Source organism: Schistocerca americana, chromosome 1, assembly GCF_021461395.2.
Source record: "Schistocerca americana isolate TAMUIC-IGC-003095 chromosome 1, iqSchAmer2.1, whole genome shotgun sequence".
Lineage (NCBI taxonomy): Eukaryota > Metazoa > Arthropoda > Insecta > Orthoptera > Acrididae > Schistocerca > Schistocerca americana.
Genome location: NC_060119.1, coordinates 859,294,105 through 859,320,119, shown reverse-complemented (window position 1 = coordinate 859,320,119; position 26,015 = coordinate 859,294,105). Strand labels below are relative to the sequence as shown.

General features: G+C 42.4%; 2 protein-coding genes across 3 annotated transcripts in view; both read left to right on the top strand.

The window, feature by feature from the left end:
- LOC124546971 (proton-coupled folate transporter-like) overlaps positions 1–16,374 on the top strand; it is a 36,787-nt gene extending 20,413 nt beyond the window's left edge. The window contains exons 6-10 of the mRNA XM_047125076.1: positions 843–944; positions 3,268–3,405; positions 5,483–5,566; positions 6,432–6,588; positions 15,614–16,374. Of these exons, the coding sequence (XP_046981032.1) occupies positions 843–944; positions 3,268–3,405; positions 5,483–5,566; positions 6,432–6,588; positions 15,614–15,701 (569 nt within the window). The 3' untranslated portion in view covers positions 15,702–16,374. The remainder of the gene's footprint in view (positions 1–842; positions 945–3,267; positions 3,406–5,482; positions 5,567–6,431; positions 6,589–15,613) is intronic.
- Positions 16,375–25,326: 8,952 nt separating this feature from the next.
- Positions 25,327–26,015, top strand: part of LOC124546908 (proton-coupled folate transporter-like) — a 516,873-nt gene continuing 516,184 nt past the window's right edge. For both annotated transcript variants that reach the window (XM_047125073.1, XM_047125072.1), the window contains exon 1: positions 25,327–25,500. The gene's annotated coding sequence lies outside the window, so the exon portion shown is untranslated. The remainder of the gene's footprint in view (positions 25,501–26,015) is intronic.

The following is a 26,015-nucleotide window of genomic DNA, read 5'->3' as shown; positions in this document are numbered from 1 at the left end:
TGTTAGTTAAAATTCGAATCTGTGTTTACTTTAAGTATAGTTCAAATGGTTGAAATGGCTCTGAGCACTATGGGACTTAACATCTAAGGTCATCAGTCACCTAGAACTTAGAACTACTTAAACCTAACTAACCTAAGGACATCACACACATCCATGGCCAAGGCAGGATTCGAACCTGCGACCGTAGCGGTCGCGCGGTTCCAGACTGAAGCGCCTAGAACCGCTCGGCCACACCGGCCGGCAAGTATAGTTTAATGGTCAATCACAGTGTAGCTAATTTTATGATTATATAATATATATACACTTCTCAACACATTTATCTTGGCTAGATTACGGTCCTTTTAAGTCCAACCATCCATTCTAAATATTGTCCATTATGTTCAAATAACGAAACAGATGTTAGAAAAAGGAAAAAAATATCAGATACAACAAAGCGTTATAATTTTTTTTTAGAAATGCAGCTCTTTTTCTTCTTACTGCCTAGATAGATCTAATTAAACATCTGAAATAACATATCTTTTCCATCTGTCACTCTGCTTATCGTTCAGTGGTCTCCATTTATCTATTTTAATTTTTCAAGTTCTAGAAGACGAAAAATGTGTCCAGATGGTTAAAAATGTCCTCCTCCGTTCTCCATTAACAGGTGTAAGTGTATCGCAGGTGTTTAGTAAACAGTTCAAACGATGACACAGTTCTTATAGCTGTTCTGTAGTAATTTCAATTTTTCATACATCGTTATTTCCTTTCCGCAGAGTCTTAAGCTAAACGAAGACATAGAAAATCCTTCTGAGCTATTACCGGAGGCGTCGCACGGTGTGTAATATTTTGCTGTACATTTCCAGGAGAAGGCGTCGCCAACTACCAGTTCCTGAACGCCAAGTTTCACTGGACCGTCGAACAGAGCTTGCTGTACGGTTTCTTCACCAACGGCACCACTGCTGTAGGTAAGCTGACACATATCAGTTCTGATATCTGGTACACACTCAAGGACAAGAAGCTGGCATTCATTTTGATACAAAACAACAGAGACGACTAGTTTTCAACGAAAAGATCAGTCATGAAAATAGTTTCAATAAGTGCTCTTCTGCGACTATTTGTTCGAGGACATTACAGCTCTGAAGGAGCTGAAAGAAGGGAGCACCTCACGATGAAATCTCAATTTAATGTTTATGCAATAACGCCTCTGACATTGCTAGAAGTCTTTGTTTTACCTTGTGTGTTGACTAACCAAACCATTTCAACGTAGAGAAGCGAACTTTTTCGAATGTCAGGAAATACATTGAAGTCACAAAGTACTTTGAAGCTGCCATTCATCACAACAACTAGCAATTTTGTCTAAGTCATGTTGTTCCTCCTAGGGTCACTCAGCAACGACACCTCCCCGTACACCACAGCGTCATCAGCAAACAGTCGCAGATTGCGACTCACCCTGTCCTTCAGATCATTATGTACATGGGGAATAAGATCTGTCCTATCACACTTCCTAGGGGGTATCCTTATCTGTGAGAAACACTCGCCCCCCAGGACAACGTTCTGGATTCTATTACTTCAGAAGTTTGCGAGCCGTACACATATCCGGGAGGTTGTTCCATCTGCTCGTACCATCGTAAACAATCTGCAGTGGAGCGTTGTGCCAAACTCTTTCCGGAATCCTAGGAATATGGAATCTGCTTGTTGCCCTTTATCCATGGTTCGTAGTATATCGTGTGAGAAATAGGCAAGCTGTGTTTCACACGGGCAAAGCCTTATAAATCCGTACCGATTCCAGGACAGAAGCTTTCCTGTGTGGAGACATCGAGTTACAAGCAGCCACAGAAAATTTTAACTGTCTACGCTAAAAGTTAGGTCCGGCATTGGTTTAGGAAATTCCTTCTCTGATTAACAAACCATGCAGACTGAAAGGAAAGTTATTTAATTTTTAGGTTTCTGGAGGCATAAATCATTTTAAATATTGTTATTAAATTAATAAAATACTGAGATTCCGTAGTGTCTTGTCGAGTGTATGCCGTACAACAGCACAATTAGTTCAACTTGTGCCAATGGTCCACAAATACGCTAAATAAATTGTGCTGGTGGGAGTATGATATTTCTTACAGTTCACTACATTCAGCATTTGTGAAACTTTAAACTGTTTCCAGTTGGAGACTCTAATCCAAGGAACATTTCGACGAGGAATTGCTTTTTTTTTTAACTTATATTTTTCCCCGGAAACGCCTCCCTGAAAACGTTAAGACCCCAGATCCACAGTATTCGAGACCCAACAAAAACAAAATATCATTATAACAGTAATCTCAATACTGTTGTCAGACCAAGCTATTCGTAGTTGCTTTTTCTTGGGGCCGCTAGTGTCGAAGTGGGATGGGGAGCATATATTTTATACCATACTGCAGCGTCTCCGTTCTTCAGAAATACGATGCATGTCCGAAGGCACAGGAACTGCAGCAACATTATGAAATTCATGACATGTATTCGCAGTTGCGAATATGGAAAGCCACCAACTGGGTAATGGAATGGCGACAAAAAAAATTTGCTCCGGATTGAGACTTGACCCGGATTTCCCGCTTATCGCGAGCGGTCGCCTTTCAATAAGGATAAACGAGGGAGCTTCACCGCCACACCCAAAATTTCATATGTCGTCAACCATATCTGTACATCTTGCACACGCATGTCTGAAGGAACGTGGCATCGTACTTCTTAAGAAAACAGGTACTGTAATATCATATAAAATATCTGCTCTTCCACCATATTGCGGCACTAGCGACCCGAGGAAAAGCAACCACGACTTCTTTCTCATTTCGTGAGGAATATCTGGGAGAACGTCATGTGTTGTTCGTCCCTTCACGGAGTGCGCTCTCTCGGAATTTCAATAGTTAACATATCCGTGATGCACATAGCCTCTATTGTAGCGTATGTCACTGGAGTTTATTGGACATGTCTGTAGCGCTCTCGCGCCGATTAAACGATCCCGCGACGCAACGGTCCGCTCTTCGTTGGATCTCAGTCCATATCAGTTCGTCGCCTAGATTGTTGCCTCTGCAGCTATTAAAAGGGCTATTGTCCCTTTTTACGAACCACATGTTTGTCTGGCATCTACACATATACCCCTCCGTATTGGTTGCATCTACAGTGCCACAAGGCATCCCATCTGAGCAAGGTCCGTGTTTTGCGCGGGGAAAGCAGCTTATAAAGACGGTTTCATAACACTGCTGCGATCGACTGCAGGAGAAGTGAACTGCTGTGGCCTTTACTACTGCGCTCTGCCTGCAGGTACCATGGTGGGAGTGCTGGTGTTCGTACGCTGGCTCAAGCTGGATGACGGCTGGATAGCCCTCATCACCTTCTCCTGTAAGATCGCCGCCGCCATAATCTACTCGATATCTCCGGAGTCGTGGTATATGTTTCTAGGTAAGTCATCACCAACTTTATTAGTTTCCATTATGCTGCACACCGAATTGTATGTTGGTCGCTTTTACGAATATGACTCAATTTTACTGTAATTTTATCTTACACGTTGCCCATCTCTTTTTTAATCATTACTCATCTTATTTTAAGGTTCATCAACGTATAATTAAACATAAATCGTAGACTTCTCTTTCACCCTAATGTAAGATCAAACAGCTGAACAACTTCGTTTGTTGCCGTAGTTCATTCTTCCACTTCTATCATGAACAATGTAACACAGTTTTACGCATAATAAACTATATGCGCTACTAAAGTCTTCATCCACTAATACCCTTTGGAGCTTCTTCTTCTTCTTCTTCTTCTTCTTCTCCTTCCATAGATAAGGGTATTTCACCTGTTACGGTACACAAGCTCCAGCCACTCTTCCATGTTCTTCCCCGCTGTCTTGCCCCCTAGGTTTGTACACAATAACATGTTTTGAAACTCTGTTTTCATGCGTTCAAACTACGTTTTCCCACCACCTGTTTCAGTTTGGAACTATTTTTTTGCGCACTCAATCAACTTCCATTTCTAGTAACTTCATTTCTGAAGCGATCTTCTCTGTTGCGTTCTTTAATCCTCTCATTTTCGTTAGCTGCATCCTGGTCATATCCTTTCGCGTGTGATCCCACGTTCCAGGTCTAAAGAGGATAGTACATACCGCTATGACTTAGCAAAATGTCATTCATGTCTCTTTGGTGTCTTTAGAGCTATGAATTTAAATTTAGAAGAAAGTTCTCTGGCGAATATCAGACATTCATTCTTTAATCAAAACATTTTTCAGGTAATGCAGCCCTCTCGATAGATATAAATAATTACTACACTAAAATCAAAGAAATCGGTGGGAGAAGAATTATTAGGATTGCCTGTCTTGTCAATCACGACGTCATTACAGACGGAAGGATATGGAAGGAAATCCTATTCAAACAAATTATCTTGCAACTTGACGCAAGATAATTAGGGGAAATTAATTCCGAATGACCAGACAGGGATTCGCACTCCGGTCTTCAGACAGCCATTCCATTGTCTTAACAGCTATGCTACGTATTTCGCACAAATCTGGCAGTTCTTCGAGGTTGCGATATATTGTTAAAATTCTCTGCTGCCAGATGTTTAGAGAACCTTCAAACTTAGGAAGTCAGTTGGTCGAAAATCACTGTTTCAGTCTTTGGTTGTGAATACTGCCAGTTACATTATGTAAATGCAAGGGGAAAGGTACACATGGAAATAGCCGGCCGGTGTGGCCGAGCGGTTCTAGGTGCTTCAGTCTGGAACCGCGCGACCGCTACGGTCGCAGATTCGAATCCTGCCTCGGGCATGGATGTGTGTGATGTCACTAGATTAGTTAGGTTTAAGTAGTTCTAAGTTCTAGGGGACTGATGACCTCCGATGTTAAGTCCCATAGTGGTCAGAACCATTTGAACACATGGAAATAGCACTACTACGTTATGAGCACTTATTAACTATTTTTAAGTATTTAATCAACATATTATGATAGCTGGAGCGTTTAAAAACATTTACAGCGTACATATCACGCAGTGAGCTCTGTCGCAAATGGGTCTTGAAAGCTTTTAGCATATATACTGGAAATATAGAAAACTCTTTAGTCAGGTTACCTTCCATTCGGAAAGTGGCTGCACTCAGCAACTGTTATGTGATTTATAAATTATAGAGTGTAGCAAACAATCGTCCTTTTTCAGATTTGCGTAGTAAAATCTAAAAAAAGGACGACTGATAGCTGCACTCTATAATTTATATAAAAGTCTTTAGTGTTAAAATAAATAAATAAAACCCGTTGAAAAAAAAAGAAATGTGCAAATAGACAATAGATGATGATCAAGAAGAACATCAGTTAGAAGTACGCGATGCTACGGAATGTAGTAACGTGTGCTTCTCAGCTATGTGGCTTTCTTGTAAGTATAGTGGGAGAATAGGCTACTCCAGACAATGCTCTGCAGCTGTCGATCTCTGCTTCAAGTCTCTGCTCCACTTTTTACGATATTGTATTCCACAAAACCATAATATGTTCTGCATCTTGCAGGTGGGGCTATCGCTTGCTTCGGAGCCTTGATCTGGGTTCTGGTCAGAGCGATGCTGACGAGGCTGGTCGCCAAGGACGAGATAGGTGAGTGCTCTTCCGAACTGGCAATACCACATACTTGTCAAAGAAACGTTACCTTAGAACACTTTTAGCGACTTCTATGTTTAAAAAATCCTCCGAACGTAATGTCGGGGTAAGCTATGGTAGGAAACTACATACACAGAATAACTCGGAAAGAAACATTATGATTATGATATCGATCGCGATTAAAAATCTGAAACGTTGGAGAAAAATTCCATGATTATTTCGTGTTTAGAGTGCAGATTGCAGTTGACTTGAAAATAGTCCATGCATAAAAAAAAAGAGATGTAGGATTTTGTGTTGTAATTTAATGGTTTTCGGAATCACGCTATTGTGTAAAGTAATTTTATATTACGAGTGTGCATAAGTCACAAGACTCAGTGACAGGGGACATTATGAAGATTTTAACCTTTAATCTACGGGCAAAGAGTGGTCAGCCCCGTAGGCAACGCGATTATATGTTGAAGAAATCATGTTTTATGGATGCCAATAGCATTGCTGCGAGACTTTTTCACTTGGAGAAGGGACAAATACATAACATCTCAATGAAGCAGAGAACAGATACCCAGCGAAGAAGAGTCTTAAGAAGGGATCAGCATACTGTGCCACACTGCAGCGTGGAGAGAGAGCCGGCCGGAGTGGCCGTGCGGTTAAAGGCGCTACAGTCCGGAACCGGGTGACCGCTACGGTCGCAGGTTCGAATCCTGCCTCGGGCATGGATGTGTGTGTTGTCCTTAGGTTAGTTAGGTTTAAGTAGTTCTAAGTTCTAGGGGACTGATGACCACAGCAGTTAACTCCCATAGTGCTCAGAGCCATTTGGAGAGAGAGAGAGAGATGAGCAGCACGCGTGTGTCTTGTGTGTCCACAGGCCAGGTGTTCGCGCTGGCGGTGACCATAGAGTCGGTGACCCCACTGGTGGGGCCTCCCATGTACAACGCCGTCTTCAATGCGTCCATCAACACCTTCCCTGGAGCCTTCTACCTGCTCTCCGCCGGGATCATGGCTATCGACCTCCTACTGCTGCTGTGAGTACTCTTATACCAATAGACTGGTATCCACTATAGCGATGCAATAACATCAGCGTCACCTCGCTTTCCACAACCACCTTCTACCACAACTCAAATCCAATACCAGCTTTTCCAACTCCTTTCTTGTTCCATATTAGACATATTTGCACCTTGCATTAGTTTTGTAAATTGGTAATAAGAATCCCGTCGTTTTTTCATCTGATTCAACACTAGTACTCCGTCCCTACTCCACGCCATCATTATTCACTTCATTGTAACCTACTCCACTTTCACCTCTTACATATTAAAGCTCCTCCTTTCTTGTCCTTTTCAATAACTGCAGCGTGATACCATCCTTAATAAGATCGTCTTGTTCATATTACACCTTCTACCACTGCTGGAACTTCACACCTACAATACTTTACTTGATTATACATAGGACCTCGATTTCAACACCTCACACCTGACATGAACACAATGTGTACAATGTTCCCTTCCACACGTACTAGTACCTGATTGTTCCATAGAATTTCTCCCAGTAACATCACCACCTCTCATTATCTCATCAATGATAGCATCTACATCTGCATCTAGTTGACTACTCGGCAAAAATAAAATGATCGTGTGGCATTGTTGGCCGGGAGCCCCATCCGGGGAAGTTCGGCCGCCGAGTGCAAGTCTTATTTCAGTCGACGCCACATTGGGCGACTTGCGTGCGGGTGACGACGATGACATGATGCCGAGGACAACACAACACCCAGCCCACGAACGGAGAAAATCTCCAAACCGGCTGGGAATCGAACTCGGGCCCACTGCATGGGAGGCAAGCACGTTACCACTCAGATAAGACTACTCTGCAATTCACGCTTCAGTCTCTGGCAAACTCCACGTGCGAGTTCTGGTTTCCTTACTTTATTACGCTGAGCGCACTACAGTACTACAGACGACGGACAAGACTAGACCAATGAATTTAGTAGACTTGTTGCATCTTCTACGTGTTCTGCAAATAAGAAGCAGTCTTTGATTTGCTTTCCCCAGAACGTTATCTGTGTGATCTTACCAATTTAAGTTGTTCGTAGTTATAGTTCCTGGACATTTTGTTGAACTGACAGCCTTTAGATTTGTGTGATTTATAGTGTAACTGAAATGTGACGGATTCCTTTTAGTACACATGTCGATGAGTCACACTTTTCATTATTTAGGGTCAACTGCCACATTTCGCACTTTACAGATATCTTGCCTAAACCATTTTGTAATTGGTGAATGACAACATCATCATAAACAATATAAGATGGCAGCTCTGATTGTCTGCTAAATCATTTATTTAGATCAGAAACAACACATGGCCTATAACTCTTCCTTGAGGAACACCAGACATAACAAACGCGATTATTACCTAAAGCATGAAAGTTAATTACCAACACTTTAGTTTCTTCTCTGTTTCATCATTAAAAAATATTGTTCTTTTGAAATGGGTGCACAATTTTTTCGTCACTCATTAGAGATGGTGTTGCTACGAGTTGGTATAACCATGCAACTCATCCCAAAGTAACTCAAACGCAAGTTCTATTTCTAATCGAAATTGATGAGTTTCACTTTGATTACTCTCATACAATACTGAAAGAAACTGACAACTATCTATTTGCAATATTAAATATAGAACAGCAACTGTACAACGAGAGAGTTTGTGTGAAGTCGTACCATTATTATTATAAAAAACACGTTGCAAATATTTACATCCTATCCGATGTCAAGAATGCAACAAACTAGTGTTTTAAATACGAGCTGAATTCGTTATGAGCAGAACACAGAAGTAATGCCTGCAACGATGACCCAGATTATGTAAGTCCACACCCAGGACGGTTTCGAAATAGAAGCAAGGCGAGATTCTAAGGAACTCATACGGTGTACTTTTCAAGACTGAGCTATGGTGGCTTGCTTTTTGCATTCCATACCTCTGGTGGCGCTCTTCACTCCGAATCATTATCTATATTGCTTACAGAGGCACATATTAAATCCTTCCCCTCAGAAATCGGAACCTAGGGGCGAAAACGTACTGCTCTATGCCGGCGTCGGCAGTGAGCGGCAGGTCTGGCGGCAGAACGCTCCACTAGCTGACCTGTCCGTGATGGCTGGGCCTGACTCTGTCACAAGGCCCGGTCGATGACTGCGGGGAAATGGAGGTGGCAGAATGATCACGGTCGTAGACTGCTCTGATTCCACTGTAATGAGGGAAAACTGGTGTGGAGAGTGATTCTGTCTCCAAAGATTCCCAAACCGTATTCCTCTCACCCACCTGGCAGTGCGGGAGTGTGCAGAGGCGAAGGTCCTATCAAGGTGAAGGAGACGACGAGAGGTCCAGCTGATGGATATTCTGTTGTTGATTTGGGGGTCAGAGGGGAAACAATGGTGGGGGCGCCGATTGCAACTGCAATCACAGCTAGAGCAGGTCAGGTCGATATATCCAGCCACAGACTAAAATAGCTGATGTCCCTGTGGCCTATGACAACCCCAGACAGTCTCAGACTCCAGCCGAATGTACACGCCCAGACACAGGCGCCGTATGTGTAGCAGGGACTGTACAAAGCACGGCAGACGTCTAACAGCCTGCGGTGCTGCGCCTGTACAGGATTTTTCTAGACAGACCCTGTTGACAGGCTGGAGCTGTACATCGGAAGGAAGCTGTGCAAGGCGTTCTTGGTCCACAACGTCTGCATACCGTTCCACCTCTGAGTCTTGAGTGTGCAGACCATTCCGGCCGAAGTGGCCGTGCGGTTAAAGGCGCTGCAGTCTGGAACCGCAGGACCGCTACGGTCGCAGGTTCGAATCCTGCCTCGGGCATGGATGTTTGTGATGTCCTTAGGTTAGTTAGGTTTAACTAGTTCTAAGTTCTAGGGGACTAATGACCTCAGCAGTTGAGTCCCATAGTGCTCAGAGCCATTTTTGTGCAGACCATTCACTCGGTTTCCGCATTGGAGGCAGGCTGGAAGGGGACGGAGGACTGATAGTGCCGTGGCGGCAGCAGAAAATCTGGAACAGGGTCTACGTAAACTAGATCCCAACACTAAGATACAGGGTGCCACCTCAATGGCGAAAATTTTGTTGAGAGCAGGGGTGGCTGTGGTGGCATGTGTGTCATCAACCAGAGGTTTGTGAGAGCCTTCACCACCAGAAGCAACATAACTCTTTGAAATGGGCCAGCAATATGGACATGGACCTTGTAACATGGATGTCAGGGAAGGCGACAGTCAAAAACATTGTGCTAGTGACGTGTGATTGAGGGAGCCAGCACGGCAGGAGCAGGACGCACGTTCAGTGTCATTATTGATGCCAGACTAATAACCGTCGCGCTTGTCTTACGCCTTCATGTGTGTCATCACCCAGTGTGATGTTTGAAAGAGCTGAAGTACCTAGGGTCAGGGCGGGGCAATCAGAGTCCTCCTTCGCCAGTATTAAGACGCCGTGGGTGGCACTGAGCCATTAGCGTAGCACGGAATAATTGTGAAAAGCTGGGTTAGCTTGGCGGGAAAGTGCTCTGGCTAGCCTTTCTGGACCACTGACAAAACCTTCCTCAGGACTGGGGTGCTGACGAGCTCGAGGCTGCCTCAAGCGGTGTTGTAGGTGTTGATTCAGGGCAAACCAAACAGGTCCCTGATAATCGAATTCCGCCTCAGGGCCAAGAGGGAGGCGGGACAAGGAGCCTACGTTGGCGGGTCGGGTAGTGGGGCGAAAGTGAATTATATAGAGGCGTTCGCTTAAGAACAACACCCAGTGCTACAGACGCAATGCCTTCTTATCTAGGTGTATAGAACAATACCTGAACAAGGAAATGCAAACAAAACACAACTAAAGAAAAATCAAAACAAGCAGAGAGCATAGAACCCCACAGACACTACAGCACACATGGAAACAGAAAACAGTAGCACTCATGACATGAATAACAGAAAAAATGGTACACTCTTATGTGCAAACAGAAAGCAACACACAAGATAGCAAATATACTAAAGAAACAGGGATTACAAGTAGCTTACAGAACAAGAAACACACTCCAACCACATTTATAAACAATAGTAAAACCATATAAATACCAAGGAGCAGGTATATACCAGCTAGAGTGCCAAGAATGTAAATCAGTATATCAGGGGATGACAAGCAGGAACTTTAAAACTAGATATAAAGAACGTATAAGAAGTTGGAAATATGAGAACGGTCATTCTACCTTCGCCGAACACTTGATAAAATATGGACATGAACCATCCAACATGGAATGTGACATGACAGTTACCAGAGTGAATAATCACAAGAAAAAGCTCCTGACGTTGCAAGAAAACTTTCACATACAAAGAGCCAATCGAATGGAAAAGAAGGTACTCAATGACCAAATCCAAATAAACAATAACTCCCGGATCATGCTATCCACCAAAACAATAACAAACCGAAATGTAGACAGGATAAATAATTAATGAATCTCCTTCCCCTCCTCTCTCTCTCTCTCTCTCTCTCTCTCTCTCTCTCTCTCTCTTTCTCCCCCCCCCCTCCCACACACACACACACTGACACATGAAAAATACATTTGCACACTGCAAATTACACACACACGCATAAACTCATATTTATTAAAACAAATAATAATAATAATTCATTTGCACACAGCAAAGTACACACACAAACTCATTTAAAAAACAGCAGAATACACACACATACACCCAACAAATGAAAAGCATCAAACACAACAGAAACTAAAGACAGACAAACACACAACAACAGTTGGCAACTCTACACACCGGAAACACACATATGTTGATCACCAAACTAGACAACATTCCATTAGAACTAATGACGGCCTTAGGAGAGCCAGCCCTGAAAATCTGGTGAGCAAGATATATGAGACAGGCGAAATACCCTCAGACTTCAAGAAGAATATAATAATTCCAATCCCAAAGAAAGCAGGTGTTGGCAGATGCGAAAATACCGAACTCTCAGTTTAATAAGTCACGGCTGCAAAATACTAACGCGAATTCTTTACAGACGAATGGAAAGACTAATAGAAGCTGACCTTGGGGAAGATCAGTCTGGATTCCGTAGAAATATCGGAACACGTGAGACAATACTGACCCTACGACTTATCTTAGAAGATAGATTAAGGAAAGACAAACCTACGTTTCTACCATTTGTAGACTTAGAGAAAGCTTTTGACAATGCTGACTGGAATACTCTCTTTCAAATTCTGAAGGTGGCAGGGGTCAAATACAGGGAGCGAAATGCTATTTACCATTTGTACAGAAACCAGATGGCAGTTATAAGAGTCTGGGGACATGAAAGGGAAGCAGTGGTTGGGAGGGGAGTGAGACAGGGTTGTAGCCTATCCCCAATGTTATTCAACCTGTATATTGAGCAAGCAGTGAAGGAAACAAAAGAAAAATTCGGAGTAGGTATTAAAATCCATGGAGAAGAAATAAAAACCTTGAGGTGACATAATAAATCTGTCAGATACAGCAAAGAACGTGGAATAGTAGTTGAACGGAATGGAGAGTGTCTTGAAAGGAGGATATAAGATGAACATCTACAAATGCAAAACGAGGATGATGGAACGTAGTCGAATTAAGTCGGGTGATGCTGAGGGAATTAGATTAGGAAATGAGACACTTAAAGTAGTAAAGGAGTTTTGCTATTTGGGGAGCAAAATAACTGATGATGGTCGAAGCAGAGAGGATATAAAATGTAGACTGTCAATGGCAAGGAAACCCTTTCTGAAGAAGAGAAATTTGTTAACATCGAGTATAGATTTAAGTGTCAGGAAGACGTTTCTGAGAGTATTTGTATGGAGTGTACCCATGTATGGAAGTGAAACATGGACGATAAACAATTTGGACAAGAAGAGAATAGAAGCTTTTGAAATGTGGTGCTACAGAAGAATGCTGAAGATTAGATGGGTAGATCACATAACTAATGGTATTGAATAGGATTGGGGAGAAGAGAAGTTTGTGGCACAACTTGATTAGAAGAAGGGATCGGTTGGTAGGACAAGTTCTGAGGCATCAACGGCTTACCAATTTAGTATTGGAGGGCAGCGTGGAGGGTAAAAGTTGTAGAGGGAGACCAAGAGATGAATACACTAAGTAGTTTCAGAAAGATGTACGTTGCAGTAGTTACAGGGAGATGAAGAAGCTTGCACGGGATAGAGTAGCATGGAGAGCTGCATCAAACCAGTCTCAGGACTGAAGACCACAACAACAAAAACATAAATAATCGATAGATCAACGTGCGCTGGATGACAGGCGCTTTGTAAAACAAGGTTTTATTCTTAACGGATAGGAATTTGGCGCCCCCTGAAATTGCCGGCTGGGGCAGACACCCAGGTTTGGCCCACCCTCGATCCGGGCCTGGTTGAAGAAAACTGATACGAAAAATGAGAGGACGACTGCTGTAAAAGTCGCTGCCGAACTGAATGTTGCGCTCGCGAACCCTAGCAGTACCCAAAGAACACGAAGGGAGTTCCGTAAGCAAAGAACTGCAGAGGGAGTTGGAATTCCAAAACCACACACCTGTTATGCAAGTACCCGTATCAGGGAAACGTTGTGCCAAAGCCAAAAAGCTAGATTGTGGAGCAATATCAGAAAGTCATTTTGTCAGTTGAATGTTGTTTCGCACTGTTTCCAAATTGTGGCCGAGTTTATGCCCCAAGAGTGAAACATGACGGGGTTTCGGTGACGATTTTGGGTTCGGTGATGATCTTGATTTCGGAGATGATTTTGGAAGCCAAATCGTGGTATTCCGTGGCCCCCATGGTTAGGCTGCAAAGTGGCATTACTGCCAAGGATTATACGACCATTCCGACAGGTAATGTCCATCCTATCCGTCCTATGGTGTAATGTCTGTCCCCCAATGGTGGTGCAGTAATCCAAGACAAAAGGGCCCTTTGTTCACAATGATGGCATCATCAAGGATTGGTTTTGTGAGTACGAGGATGAACAGTCGCATCTCCCCTGGCCATCAGAGACACCAGATCTCAATATTATTGATACTTCTTAGCCTACTTTGAAGAGAAGAGTGCGTGATCGCTATCCACCCCTCCTATCGTTACCTTAACTTGCCGTTATTTTGCTGGAAGAATAGTATGAGCTACCCTTAAAAATCATTTATCCATTCCGAGACGACGGTAATCTGTTTTGAATGCCAACAGGTTTCCTAAACCGTAGTAGGTATTGTAACGTGTTTTCTTTTTGGTATTTCCATATATTTTGGAAATTTGTGGTGAGGTCTTATGGGACCAAACTGCTGAGGTCATCGGTCCTTAAGTCTACACACTACTTAATTTAACTTAAACTAACTTGCGCTATAGACAACACACACACCCGTGCCCGAGGCAGGACTCGAACCTCCGACGTTAGGATCCTCACGGACCGTGACAAAGCGCCCTCAGACCGCGCGGCTACCCCGCGCGGATCATATACCGGGTGATCAAAAAGTCAGTATAAATTTGAAAACTGAATAAACCACGGAATAATGTAGATAGAGAGGTAAAACTTGACACACATGCTTGGAATGACTGCGCATGACAGTCGTGTGTAAAAGGAGCTGTAATGAGAAAGAGAATCAGATGCGCCAGCAGTCGCAGCATGTTGACGTTACCTGAAAAGGCGCTTTTAGTGGAGCTGTATTATCAGAATTGGGAATGTGCTAGTTGAGTGTTACGATCCTATCGCCAAAGGAAGGGTAAGGGTCCGTTGACAAATGTAGCTGTGGCGAGAATGATTTCGAAGTTCGAAGCCACGGGTTGTTTAGACGATAGACCCCCTTAGTGGCCGACCGAGCACAAGGTGCAATGCTGCTGAGACAGTTCAGGAAGAAATGGAGACTGTAGCGGCTGCTGAGACAGTTCAGGAAGAAACGGAGACTGTAGCGGGTTTGTCTAAGCATGGGGAAGTCAGCGCTCGTGCAGTCGCACGTCGCACCGGCATTCCACACACTACTGTTTGGTTGGCACTTAGGCGTACCCTCTGATGCTATCCGTACAAAATCCATCGGCATCATGAACTGTTACCTGCGATTTAGTGAAGCGGAGGGCATTTGCGGTGTGGGCGTTTCAAAAGATGGCGGAAGATGACGATTGGTTGAGTAACGTGTTGTGGACCGACGAAGCTCATTTCACGCTCCGAGGGTCTGTCAACGCCCACAAATGCAGAATGTAGGCTACCGAAAATCCTAGACCTGTCGTGGAAACTCCATTGCACGACGACAAAGTCACGGTATGGGTTGGATTTACCACATCTACCGTTATTGGGCCTTTTTTCTTCGAGGAAATGCGTGATTCTGGTTTTGTAACTGCTACCGTGACGGGTGAGAGGTACGCCGATATGTTGCAGAATCGCATCATCCCCAGCCTGGCTGATAAACACCTGCTGGGACGTACGATGTTTATGCAGGATGGCACTCCACCCCATATTGCTAGACGCGTGAAAGATCTCTTGCGCGCGTCGTTTGGTGATGATCGTGTGCTCAGCCGCCACTTTCGTCATGCTTGGCCTGCCAGATCCCCAGACCTCAGTCCGTACGATTATTGGCTTTGGGGTTACCTGAAGTCGTAAGTGTATCGTGATCGACCAACATCTCTAGGGATGCTGAAAGACAACATCCGACGCCAATGCCTCACCATAACTCCGGACATGCTTTACAGTGCTGTTCACAACATTATTCCTCGAATACAACTATTGGTGACGAATGATGGTGGACATATTGAGCATTTCCTGTAAAGAACATATTCTTTGCTTTGTCATACTTTGTTATGCTAATAATTGCTATTCTGATCAGATGAAGCGCCATCTGTCGGACATTTTTTGAACTTTTGTATTTTTTTGGGTCTAATAAAACACCATGTCATTCCAAGCATGTGTGTCAATTTGTACCTCTCTCTCTACATTATTCCGTGATTTATTCGGTTTTCAAATTTATACTGATTTTTTGATCACCCGGTATTTTGCCGACATATTGTAGATGTAGGAAAATTGAGAGCACTAGTTTTGAACTGGCTACGTTGTTGCAGATTCGCGATCTTCCTAAACCGAGGAGCGAAGAGGGAGCAGCAGAGGCAGCAGGACCACACTGACAGCAAGACGGCGGCCCCCGAGTGAGTCTGGCCAGATGGCTCGCCGCGGCTGTAGCCGTGTGACGGCCGCTCCACGAATCTCAGCACGCGGCGCTGCGTGCGCCTGTCACCGTGGTCGCGTTCTTCACCCGCAGAGGGCCGCCAGAGGGGTCAGGGACCACACGGTGTGCGCGCGGCATACCCCTAGCCGCTCCTGCCCTGCGTTCGTACGTCACTGCCCGCAAAAGGACGGCGTGGCTCTCCTGCCATGCTGAATGCCTTACAGCTTTTTGTAACAATTCTTTTTTATGTGTACTTATTGTTGTATAAATATTTACATTCAATTTTTCAAAAGAACCAGTTCTTTAAAATCCAAGCCAACACCTTAGACACATATCTGAAACGGTTTGGTGTTTTTATGAACATAAAAATAAAATATACTACATGCGTTTCCTCCAAGGGCATGTATTAGCAACCGTAATTAAATGTACCAGGAAAGCAAATAAACATTTTATACTTGTTTCCTAAAACACTGTTGTGCTTGACTTACTTTATAAAATCATCTTTAACGGAAGCTTAAAAAAGACTTCTTTGAATTATCTTCTACGAAGTTTTTTGGAAACAACGGCATCTTAGCCTTAGCCTGTTTTAAATTACACATAAAGCATTTGCACATAATTTGTATATGACTGTATATATTCGTCGTTACAAAATATTCTTTTTAGACTGAAAACGACTTATTAAAACTACATTATTGTAAAAAATTACTACACTTCTCTCTGAGACTTCCTATTCCTCTGATATTATCATAATTAGGACAAAATTATTTACAGCACTGTAAAGGACACGGCTGTGACCACCCGATAAAACTGAGATATTATCTTCAGATCACCTTCTGTGTGTTGAATACTGAGCGTATTGTGATACTTCCGCTGGTTACTCACAGCGCCAACGGTGCAGCACGAGGGGAGAGCCGGGCCCCATACAGTGAACGCCAGAGACACATTCTGCAATAACGGGGAAGTAGCATAGAAGATGCCGTCGCCCAGCTCAATAAAGGACACTGTACGAAGAGCCTGGCGAGCAATGCGAAACGTGCTGATAACTGAGGGGTGCCTGAAGGGACTAAGAAAATACGCACAAAAGCATACGTGGATTTGTGAGTCTTCTAGCTGGCAGCAGCTGTTTAGGACAGCCTTTAAAAAGTGAGAAACTTGCCGTTGACCCCTGCAGACAATGTGACGTGTGAAATTATTATTAACAAAGCTTATAATTTTGTAGGGTGTACTCATCCATTTGCTTTATATCTGCTGCTGCCACAAGCTCATGTTGTCGAGTGTAACATGGTTTCCACACCATGAACGATCAATACAAACATTGTGTTTCAGAACCTTTATTCTAAATCAGGTCATAATTATACCGACATGCTTACAACACTGACGTACATCTTACTTAAGCAATTACATGCTTCTTGTAAAATATCTTCTAAGACACTGCTCTCTCATTCCAACATGGCTGCCCTTTTACATGTATATCCGATCAATCCTCGGTATTGTTATAAAGTTTTTTTTAATAAAATTACGATTAAAACTGTTGCCTTAAAATTAATGACATATTTCAACAGTTGCACTGGCTCTAATAGAACAAATAGATTTATCGATTTTTAAGTATTTAACATTTTAGGAGTGTGTGAATACTCAAATATGAAAAATTAACAATACTTTTACTATGAGTAAACTCTTCCGGGCTAAGTTGCCGTGGTCGATCTGTAGAACTTCTTCTCCCTGACGTTTCGTTCTCAACTACGGAGAACATCTTCCGAGGTGAGTCGACGACTGGCTGCTAGGAGCTGGGGCCGCCGCTTATATAGAGATCGTAGGGGGCGCCACCACACGTCACATGGCGTCGATGTGCGGCTATCTCTGGCTATCGTCTGTTCTCTCGATTGCAGGCAATCGATTGTCACGTGACTGATGCAACGTCGACCGCCATATCTTATCCAATTTTAATCCTTCTTCTTTACGATTAAAATTGTATTGATGTTTGTGGATTTCAATTGCCTCTCTATACATACGTGTATAATAGTGCGACGTCCTCGCTAGCACGCTTGTTTCACCAAATTTTATGTCGTGATCTCCATCCTTAAAAACATGTTCCGCTACTGCCGATTTGTCGATATGTCCCAAGCGACAGTTTCTTTTGTGCTCCGTCAACCGTGTATTGATGCTTCTTTTTGTAGTTCCTATGTAAACCCTGCCGCAACTACACGGAATTTTATATACCCCTGGGGTGGCTAGGGGGTGACGAGCATCTTTTGTTGATCTTAGGCATTCACTAATTTTCTTAGTAGGTCTAAAAATGGTCTCTACCTGAAACTTGGCTAGTACTTTTCCAATGCGATCCGTGATATTATGGATGAACGGAAGAAATACTTTTCCAGCTGATGGTTGTTGCTGTCTCCTATTGCTGTCAGGGAGAAGAAGTTCTACAGATCGACCACGGCAACTTAGCCCGGAAGAGTTTACTGATAAAGACGCCGGCCGTGAAAGCCTACATGGAATGAATACTTTTACTATTTTTATAAAATGTAAAAGATACATGGTTCGGAAAATGTTCCTAAAAATGTATATGTTTCCAAGTCTCCCATTGAAGGTGGAAAAATATTATTTATTATTGACAAAACACCTAAAGAACTACCTTTGTTTACACGCCGCTTATAACATTGTCGCTAGTAACATTTTAATTTTCTAATCAATTTTGACTCTCACAGATGGTTTTTCGTTTAAATACCACAGACTTAATTTAGATACTGTTTTAACAGAAATCCATCTCAGTTTCAAGGACATGACTTTAACCAATGTACTCGATCATTTCTTCCAGATTTCACCTAATTACGTTAATCCTAAATATTCCTACCACTTACAGGAGCTATACACCTCAACACAACTACAATTCAGTAATCAGTTTTATGGTATAGGTTTATCTATAGCACTGCCTTTTGTTTACATCAGAGATTCCCGTTTGTTTCAAATTGGATCGAAAAATAAGAGTTTTAAATGGGTTTCAATAGACATTTACGTCTCAGACGGAACGTAGAAACAAGCGACAAGAATTCGTACAGGAAGGCGTGTGAAAGATAAATAGCTGCGGAAGGAGTCAGTCTGCTTACATAAAAGTGTTTTCCGAGCAGTAAGGAGATCGCTTTTAAGTCACGAACGCCAAGCAGATTGTTAGACGAAGCACGAGCAGAGAGGCAGCCGTTAGTAAGTGTGTTGTGTGGCTGCTTTCACAGTAGTTACAAAATCCAGATAAACATTGAAACATTGTGGGACCTACTTTGGGATCAGCCTTGACAGCGAAAACGTGAGAAAGACGCTGATGCAGTCCGTTACACTTTATACACTAATAACAGTAGCACCGGCAAAATATATAATTCACCGAAAGAAATTCGTGGCTTTTGTAGGAGAAGCTTTTGGAAATTTGCTATTTTGAGCTATACATTAAAACCGGTGTTAGATTTGGTAGTTATACAGACTATGATTCTTAACAAAAGTTTTATAGTGTCTAAAGTACGGACTGAAGCACGTGTATATGGCAACCAGCAAGTCAGTGTAGACCCGTGGTTGCTGCGAATGTCAGACCTATGACAATTAGCAAGCTGCGGAATGTGTTGATGCAAATTTTATTAAGGCAGTGATACCAGAAAATGTGTCTTATGGGTTTAGGAAATATGGATTTCAAGCACTTAATGTCAACATCTTCGATGAGGCAGATTTCGTTATGTTTGTGGTTTCGGACCACACTCTTAATTCTGTGATCCTAATCCAACTCATGGGTTCAGGTAGATATGTGATCCCTCCAAACACTTTGGAAGATAATATGCAAAATGTAGAGGCATTCGATGAATCAGAGGGTAGTTCATCACTATAGCTTTTTAATTTGAACTGAGATGTTGTGATTAGCGACTATACTTCGCTAAAATTTGCCAATGCTGTATTTTTGTAGACAAAATGTTGAAGGAAGTAGATGGTGACGATGAATATGAGGTCTCTTACCTTCAAAAAATATGTTTCCGAAAGCAGAAGGCATAGTCTGTGTGTCACATTGCGATGATTCTGCCTTCAGCGTTGGCTATGCGTCTAAAACACTACTAAGTGTGGTGTCACCGCCAGACACCACACTTGCTAGGTGGTAGCCTTTAAATCGGTCGCGGTCCATTAGTATACGTCGGACCCGCGTGTCGCCACTGTCAGTCATCGCAGACCGAGCGCCACCACACGGCGGGTCTAGAGAGACGTACTAGCACTCGCCCAGTTGTACAGCCGACTTTGCTAGCGAAGCTACACTGACCGATACGCTCTCATTTGCCGAGACGATAGTTAGCATAGCCTTCAGCTACGTCAGTTGCTACGACCTAGCAAGGCGCCATAATCCTTTGCTATATATATTGTGGTTATAACATGTACCGTCAAGAGATATGTTCTACAATTGTGGATTAAAGTTAAGTATTACATCATCTACGTACTTTATTTGCAATTCTCAAGATATTGTCCTGTTCCAGACCTCACACCAGTCAGCGTGTAATTAAACGCGTGCATTTCGGCCTCCTCTAGAAACACAGTGTTGGCTGTGTTCTGCCAACACTACACTAAGGAATTTACTAAGGGACTAGAACCACCCGGACACATAATAAGGCGACTCCCACCAACCAGCAGCAGTCGTTCTCACCCTACCGCCGTGAGAAATCACCCACCTATTACTAACATAGTGGGCAAGATTCCGTGGCTAGGAAGAATCAAACCCATCAAACAATAAAATAAAGGACTTCCTGTTTCCATTAAAGACAGGATGAAGAAGCTTCATAAGTCAGTAGTGTACAAGCTTGCAAGCGTCTGGGCACTGATCTATAATTATGAGAAGAGACGCCCCATTAACACACATACTGGTGAGCACAAGCGATACGAGAGCTTGGTCAGCATACTAACTTGGCGTAGGTAGAACATAATGACACGTGTGGCTAGTCCGTACAATGTAAAGAATTCCGTGTTACTGCTAGCCATCCATTTACCACTTACTGAAAAATTCAGAGACGCCGTCAACGGAGTAATGCGCTCATCTAAGATGAATCATAAGAAGGGCTAGAGAATAACACCATCCTGGATGCTGGTGGCCCAAGCTTGATTCGGAGCTGCACCACCACATGCCGTAAACACCACGCCACAGATAACAGGAGCACTGGCTGGTCTGACGCCACCAGCCACTACGTAAGCTGCTCTGTGTCACGATGGCCGCTTCCAGCGGATTCGCCTATGACAACCAACAAAAACTGACATCAATTATACCCAGAAAAAAGCGTATTACATCAATATTACTTGATCCTGCCATACATTAAGGACGTGATATGTCAGGATACCCTACCGTTTCCCAAATAATATGTATAAAGCAGTAACCTCAAATCACAATTAGTCACCCTGATGAAGAGAGGCGCAAAACGACGGTAGTTTGATCACACAGAACGCGATCTCGAATATAGATGAGTTTTTTTGAAACTGATACCATCCACAAAAGAATACATCTTAAAATTACTTATATTGATTGTCCATTACGTATAACAGTAAGCACACCACTAAAACAAGTTAGATACATCTTCGAATTCTGTTCAAAATTCCATTCAGTATGTAACGCGTCCTGTTATATTATTATGTTTTGCTATTGTTATTGTTAGAAAAATCTTTATTCAGTCAAAAATGGTTCAAATGGCTCTGAGCACTATGGGACTTAACATCAGTCCCCTAGAACTTAGAACTACTTAAACCTAACTAACCTAAGGACATCACACTCATCCATGCCCGAGGCAGGATTCGAACCTGCGGCCGTAGCGGTTGTGCGGTTCCATGGTGAAGCTCCTAGAACCGCTCGGCCACACCGGCCGGCTTTATTCAGTCAGTCGCCAAAATTTTGAAATAAAAGTTGTTATGGATGTGGCATGATAACTATTCCGCGTGAAGCGCTGTTGCGACACAGGCAAAGATCAATTCTGGAAGCTAAGCCACTGACTGTTACAAATAATGTCATTAAGGAATACGGCCGACTGACTGCATCAAATAAGAGGGCACGTACATTCGCGTATGAGTGGTCAAAAAAAAAAAAAAAAAAAAAAAAAAAAAAAAAAAAAAAAAAAAGCGTTAGTACTGTATAGGAAATGAGTCTTAAATATAGTTACGCTTGTACATACTCAAATGTATGCGATCATACGAACGGGATAGAGGCACGTACATTTTTAGTGCAATCATCCCCCGTGGCCAGATAAAAATAATTACAGTTAAATGCATTTATTCATCTTAGAACGTAAATGCGTGGACTTTGAAATTAAATGAAAAGAAAGACTGCAGGTTCCGAATGTCTCGGCAAATATATTGAAACTGACGGTAGCGGCCACGAAAGGAAAAATATGAACACATTCACGTACCTCTATTGTTGAGCAGCGTCGCCGTGAAGATCGTCGCCTACATCTAAATTCTCTGCATTAAATTTAAATAATAGTAATAATTTTCCAGAATTTGAGGAACTGGGACCCATGGTATCACAAAAGACGAAATCTCTCTGCTTCAAAACCATTTCATTATTTAACCCAATTTGATCCTGCCATACATTCAGAACGTGATATGTCAGGATACCCTACCATTTCCCAAATAATATGTATAAAGCAGTAACCTCAAATCACAATTAGTCACCCTGATGAAGAGAGGGGCAAAATATCAGTAAGAAATGGCACAACACATCTTAACACTAGGACAGGATAACAGCGAAAGGTAACTTATTCTAAAACTAATAAACGAAGAACGTAAAGCTTCTTTTGTTCAGCAAAGGCTTTACGCATTAATCTCTGGTAGTTGAAGTAGTGTCTATATATTCATAAAAAATTATATAATCCCTTTACATTGCCTTCTTGGGCGAATTGTCTGAAGAAATGCCAAATTCCGGGCAATGAGCCCAACCACTTAACACACTGGTAGTTCTTGACTCCCCTACACATGTATTTAAATGGCATTGTTCATTTCTTTAATGGAGTTCTCTTCATCACTTAGTTTATATAGTTCTAGTGCTGGTACTGGCACTTAGCAAGGAAAACAAAAGGTACGCACTAGGGTACACAAAATACTTACATACTAGACACATTAAATACATGGATATTACGTTGCATCATCTTTTGCATCAAATACATGGATATTTCATTACATCGTCTTTTAGATCAAAGACATGGATATTACTTTACATTGTGTTTTAGATCAAATTTATAGTTCAGTTCTTTACGACGATTCCCAGTGTCATTGTTCCTACGTACAAAAAAATCTTGAATCGCACGTTGACAATAACATTACATTTCACAAGTCTTTTCTATGATTTTGCAGTTACATTTTTGATGAAAACAAGGAAGTCTTACAAGAACGTCGTATATTTTAGTGTATCGATTCAGGCTGTATGGCTGCAAGGGTATCTGGAGTAGTAAGTGGGAGACATTCTTCCTTATGCTTATGCTCTCCACTTCCTCCCTCTTTCATACCAGGATCTATTTGATAATGTCCTTTCTGGGTTTCATAGTTGTCGCATCATGGGCAAGATAAACATGTAACAAATGAAATTCACAGAGATTAGTACTTATTCTAGCTTAACACTAACATATACACAAACATGGGTTCTGTTCAGTGAACATGGGTGTCGTTTTTTTATATTTTGTTTTGTAACGTGCGACGTAAATCATGAGCTGAAGTGGTAAGACTTTATTTAGTAGGCCAGGTAATCGAGTCTCTACGCCTCTTTGCACTATGGCGAGCGTCCACCTGAACGTAGATTTTTGCTTCCTATTCAAATTGCCCTCCAGCTTCACGCTGTCAGTCAATAATGTGTCAGTTACAAGCAACCGCACGCGCAACAATGAGTCTAGCGGCACGCTACGCGCCGTTTGGAGTCCAGACTCCAGTATAGTCTGTCTGTTAACTCTAGAGCGAGCAGCGCTTTTGGTGGGGGAAGCGGCCTATCCCGGAAGAATGCTGCCACCGGCCTACAGGGGCACCCAAAATGCATTGCCCGTTACCTGTCTAGCGGTGTAGATCGGCGTGCAGTGATATACGTCGTTTCTGTTCGTGGGACCTTAGTTGCCAGTGTCAGTCAGTTAGCTTTGTATACTTGCTGATATACTTCGATATCCGGAAGTGATGGATAATCGTTTAGCATTGCAAGAAAACGTGCAGAATACGAAGAAGAGGAGGTATTAGCTGAGTAACGAGCGTCTCTTATGTTATTACAGCGTGTATTAAAGAGGCGAACCAAAAAGAACTGTTGGCTAATATTACCAGCCCCAATCAAAGGGCTGAAATTTATGCAAAAGTCAGCCTCGTCGAATAGGACGCATAAGGAACGAACGCGAAAATAAGCCGCATGGATTAGTGGAATCGCCACGAAGGAAAACTAATAATCTTGGGACGAAACCGATCGTTATAGATAGTTTCAAAATCACGTGAAGCCTTTGATACTTATGGAACACTAAATCTCTATCTCGGTCACTATTCGCCTGATTCTGAGACATATTACTTGAAATATGTGCGCAATAGCTATTCTAAACACTGCTGAAATTTTCTTCGAAACATGTACATCGATTCTGGACTTATAAGCAAATAGCTTGACATACGAGGTCCGTTCAAATATTAATTTTTATTTTTTGGTAAGAACTTTATTTGTTAATCTACAGCAATGTTATCCTCTTCAAAATATTCCACGGTACATACTATACACTTGTGTCAGTGCTTTTTCCTATTCCCGAATTCTTTAGGAACTGTTTCTTCGGAATAGTTTATAGATCTCTTAACTATGCATTTTTAATCTCATCCATGCTTTGAAATGTTTATACCACTTCTATGCCCTTGGTTCACTCATAACAGGCTCACCAAAAGCAATATTTAACATTTCTTAAAATTTCATACACTTTATTCCATTCCTATAACAAAATTTAATACACATTCTCTAATCTGTTTTTATACAAAACAAATAATGCTTGATGCTACCAGAACACATGTAGCCTTTCTGACAACTGACAACAGAGTAAATACCCAATATGTATAACATTGTACACATACTTTCGAGACATGGTTACGAAGACAGTGAAAAAAAGTAGTGCAAATCGGACACACAAAATTATAAATTTCTGCTTACTTTTTAAACACTCTTTTGTTGCAAGTCTTTCAAAGAAAACTTCTACCTTTTAGTAGAAACACAAAGTTAGGACAAGCCTTAAATTCTACAGATTGGGTGCATTATATGGCGCTCGTTTTACGAATAGCAATAGAGGATCATACAATACATTCTCATGAACAGGTATTCGGTTCTATGTGTGTAGTGTAATCCTGACTTCCATTCTTATCTTAATATTATTTACTCTATAATGTTGTGTTTCGGAAGAAGCTGTCGTTTTTTGTATCCCTTCTGGTCTTAATGCATTTGTCTAAAAATGAACGCAGCCGAGACCTATCTGTACACGGCTTCGCCACAGATTTAAACCGCGCGCCTCGGCAGGGCCAGTACTACGTTGTGAAACGGCCTGTAGAAGCGCCTAGTGACGTAGCTGGGTTGGCAGAGTGGGGTCTCGCTCGCTCTTCAGTTTACCGACAGACTATAGTCCTGCAAACACTGCCGGATAGAGATGTTGCGCTCGCCGATCAATACATTTTCGTGAAGTGTTTTGTGCAGCGTTCGTAGCGTTTACGAAACTACTGCATCCGCTTCCACTCGTCGTACACCTTGGCTGTGAGAAGGGACCACAGGGCACCTCCTACGGTCACTGCACGAAGGTAAGTACTGCACTTTATCATTTTGCTTGCCGACGGCACAAGGTCGTATACTTTGCACAAACACTCGTGCCGTAACAGGCTTTCTCGAGTTACCAAGTCTTCTTTATTTCGAAGCAAAAAGCTTGTCGTTCTTACTGGTTCCTATGTGTATATCTCACATGTCACGGACACTGAATAACTCACTGTCGATGGGTAACTACACGCCGTCCCGTTGATTTTCTACCTGTCCCAAAAAAATAAAAAAAATAAAAAAATAAAAAATAAAAAAAAATTATAGCTCATGAGACCACTGGCTGGTTTTTAGTAGTTTATGCCCACGTTCGTTATTCGCTCCTATATTCTCTTTCAAAACTTTACCTTCTCCCGCTACTTGAAGTTTGGCTGTTAGATGTATCGGTAGTACCAGCAAGCAGCCAGATGCAAACGAGAAAAATTTTTCTCGCGCGCCCTAGCTGCACAGAGTTGTCTGAGTTGTAGTGGGGAGGGGGTTAACCTCCACGTGACCCGTGTTTACG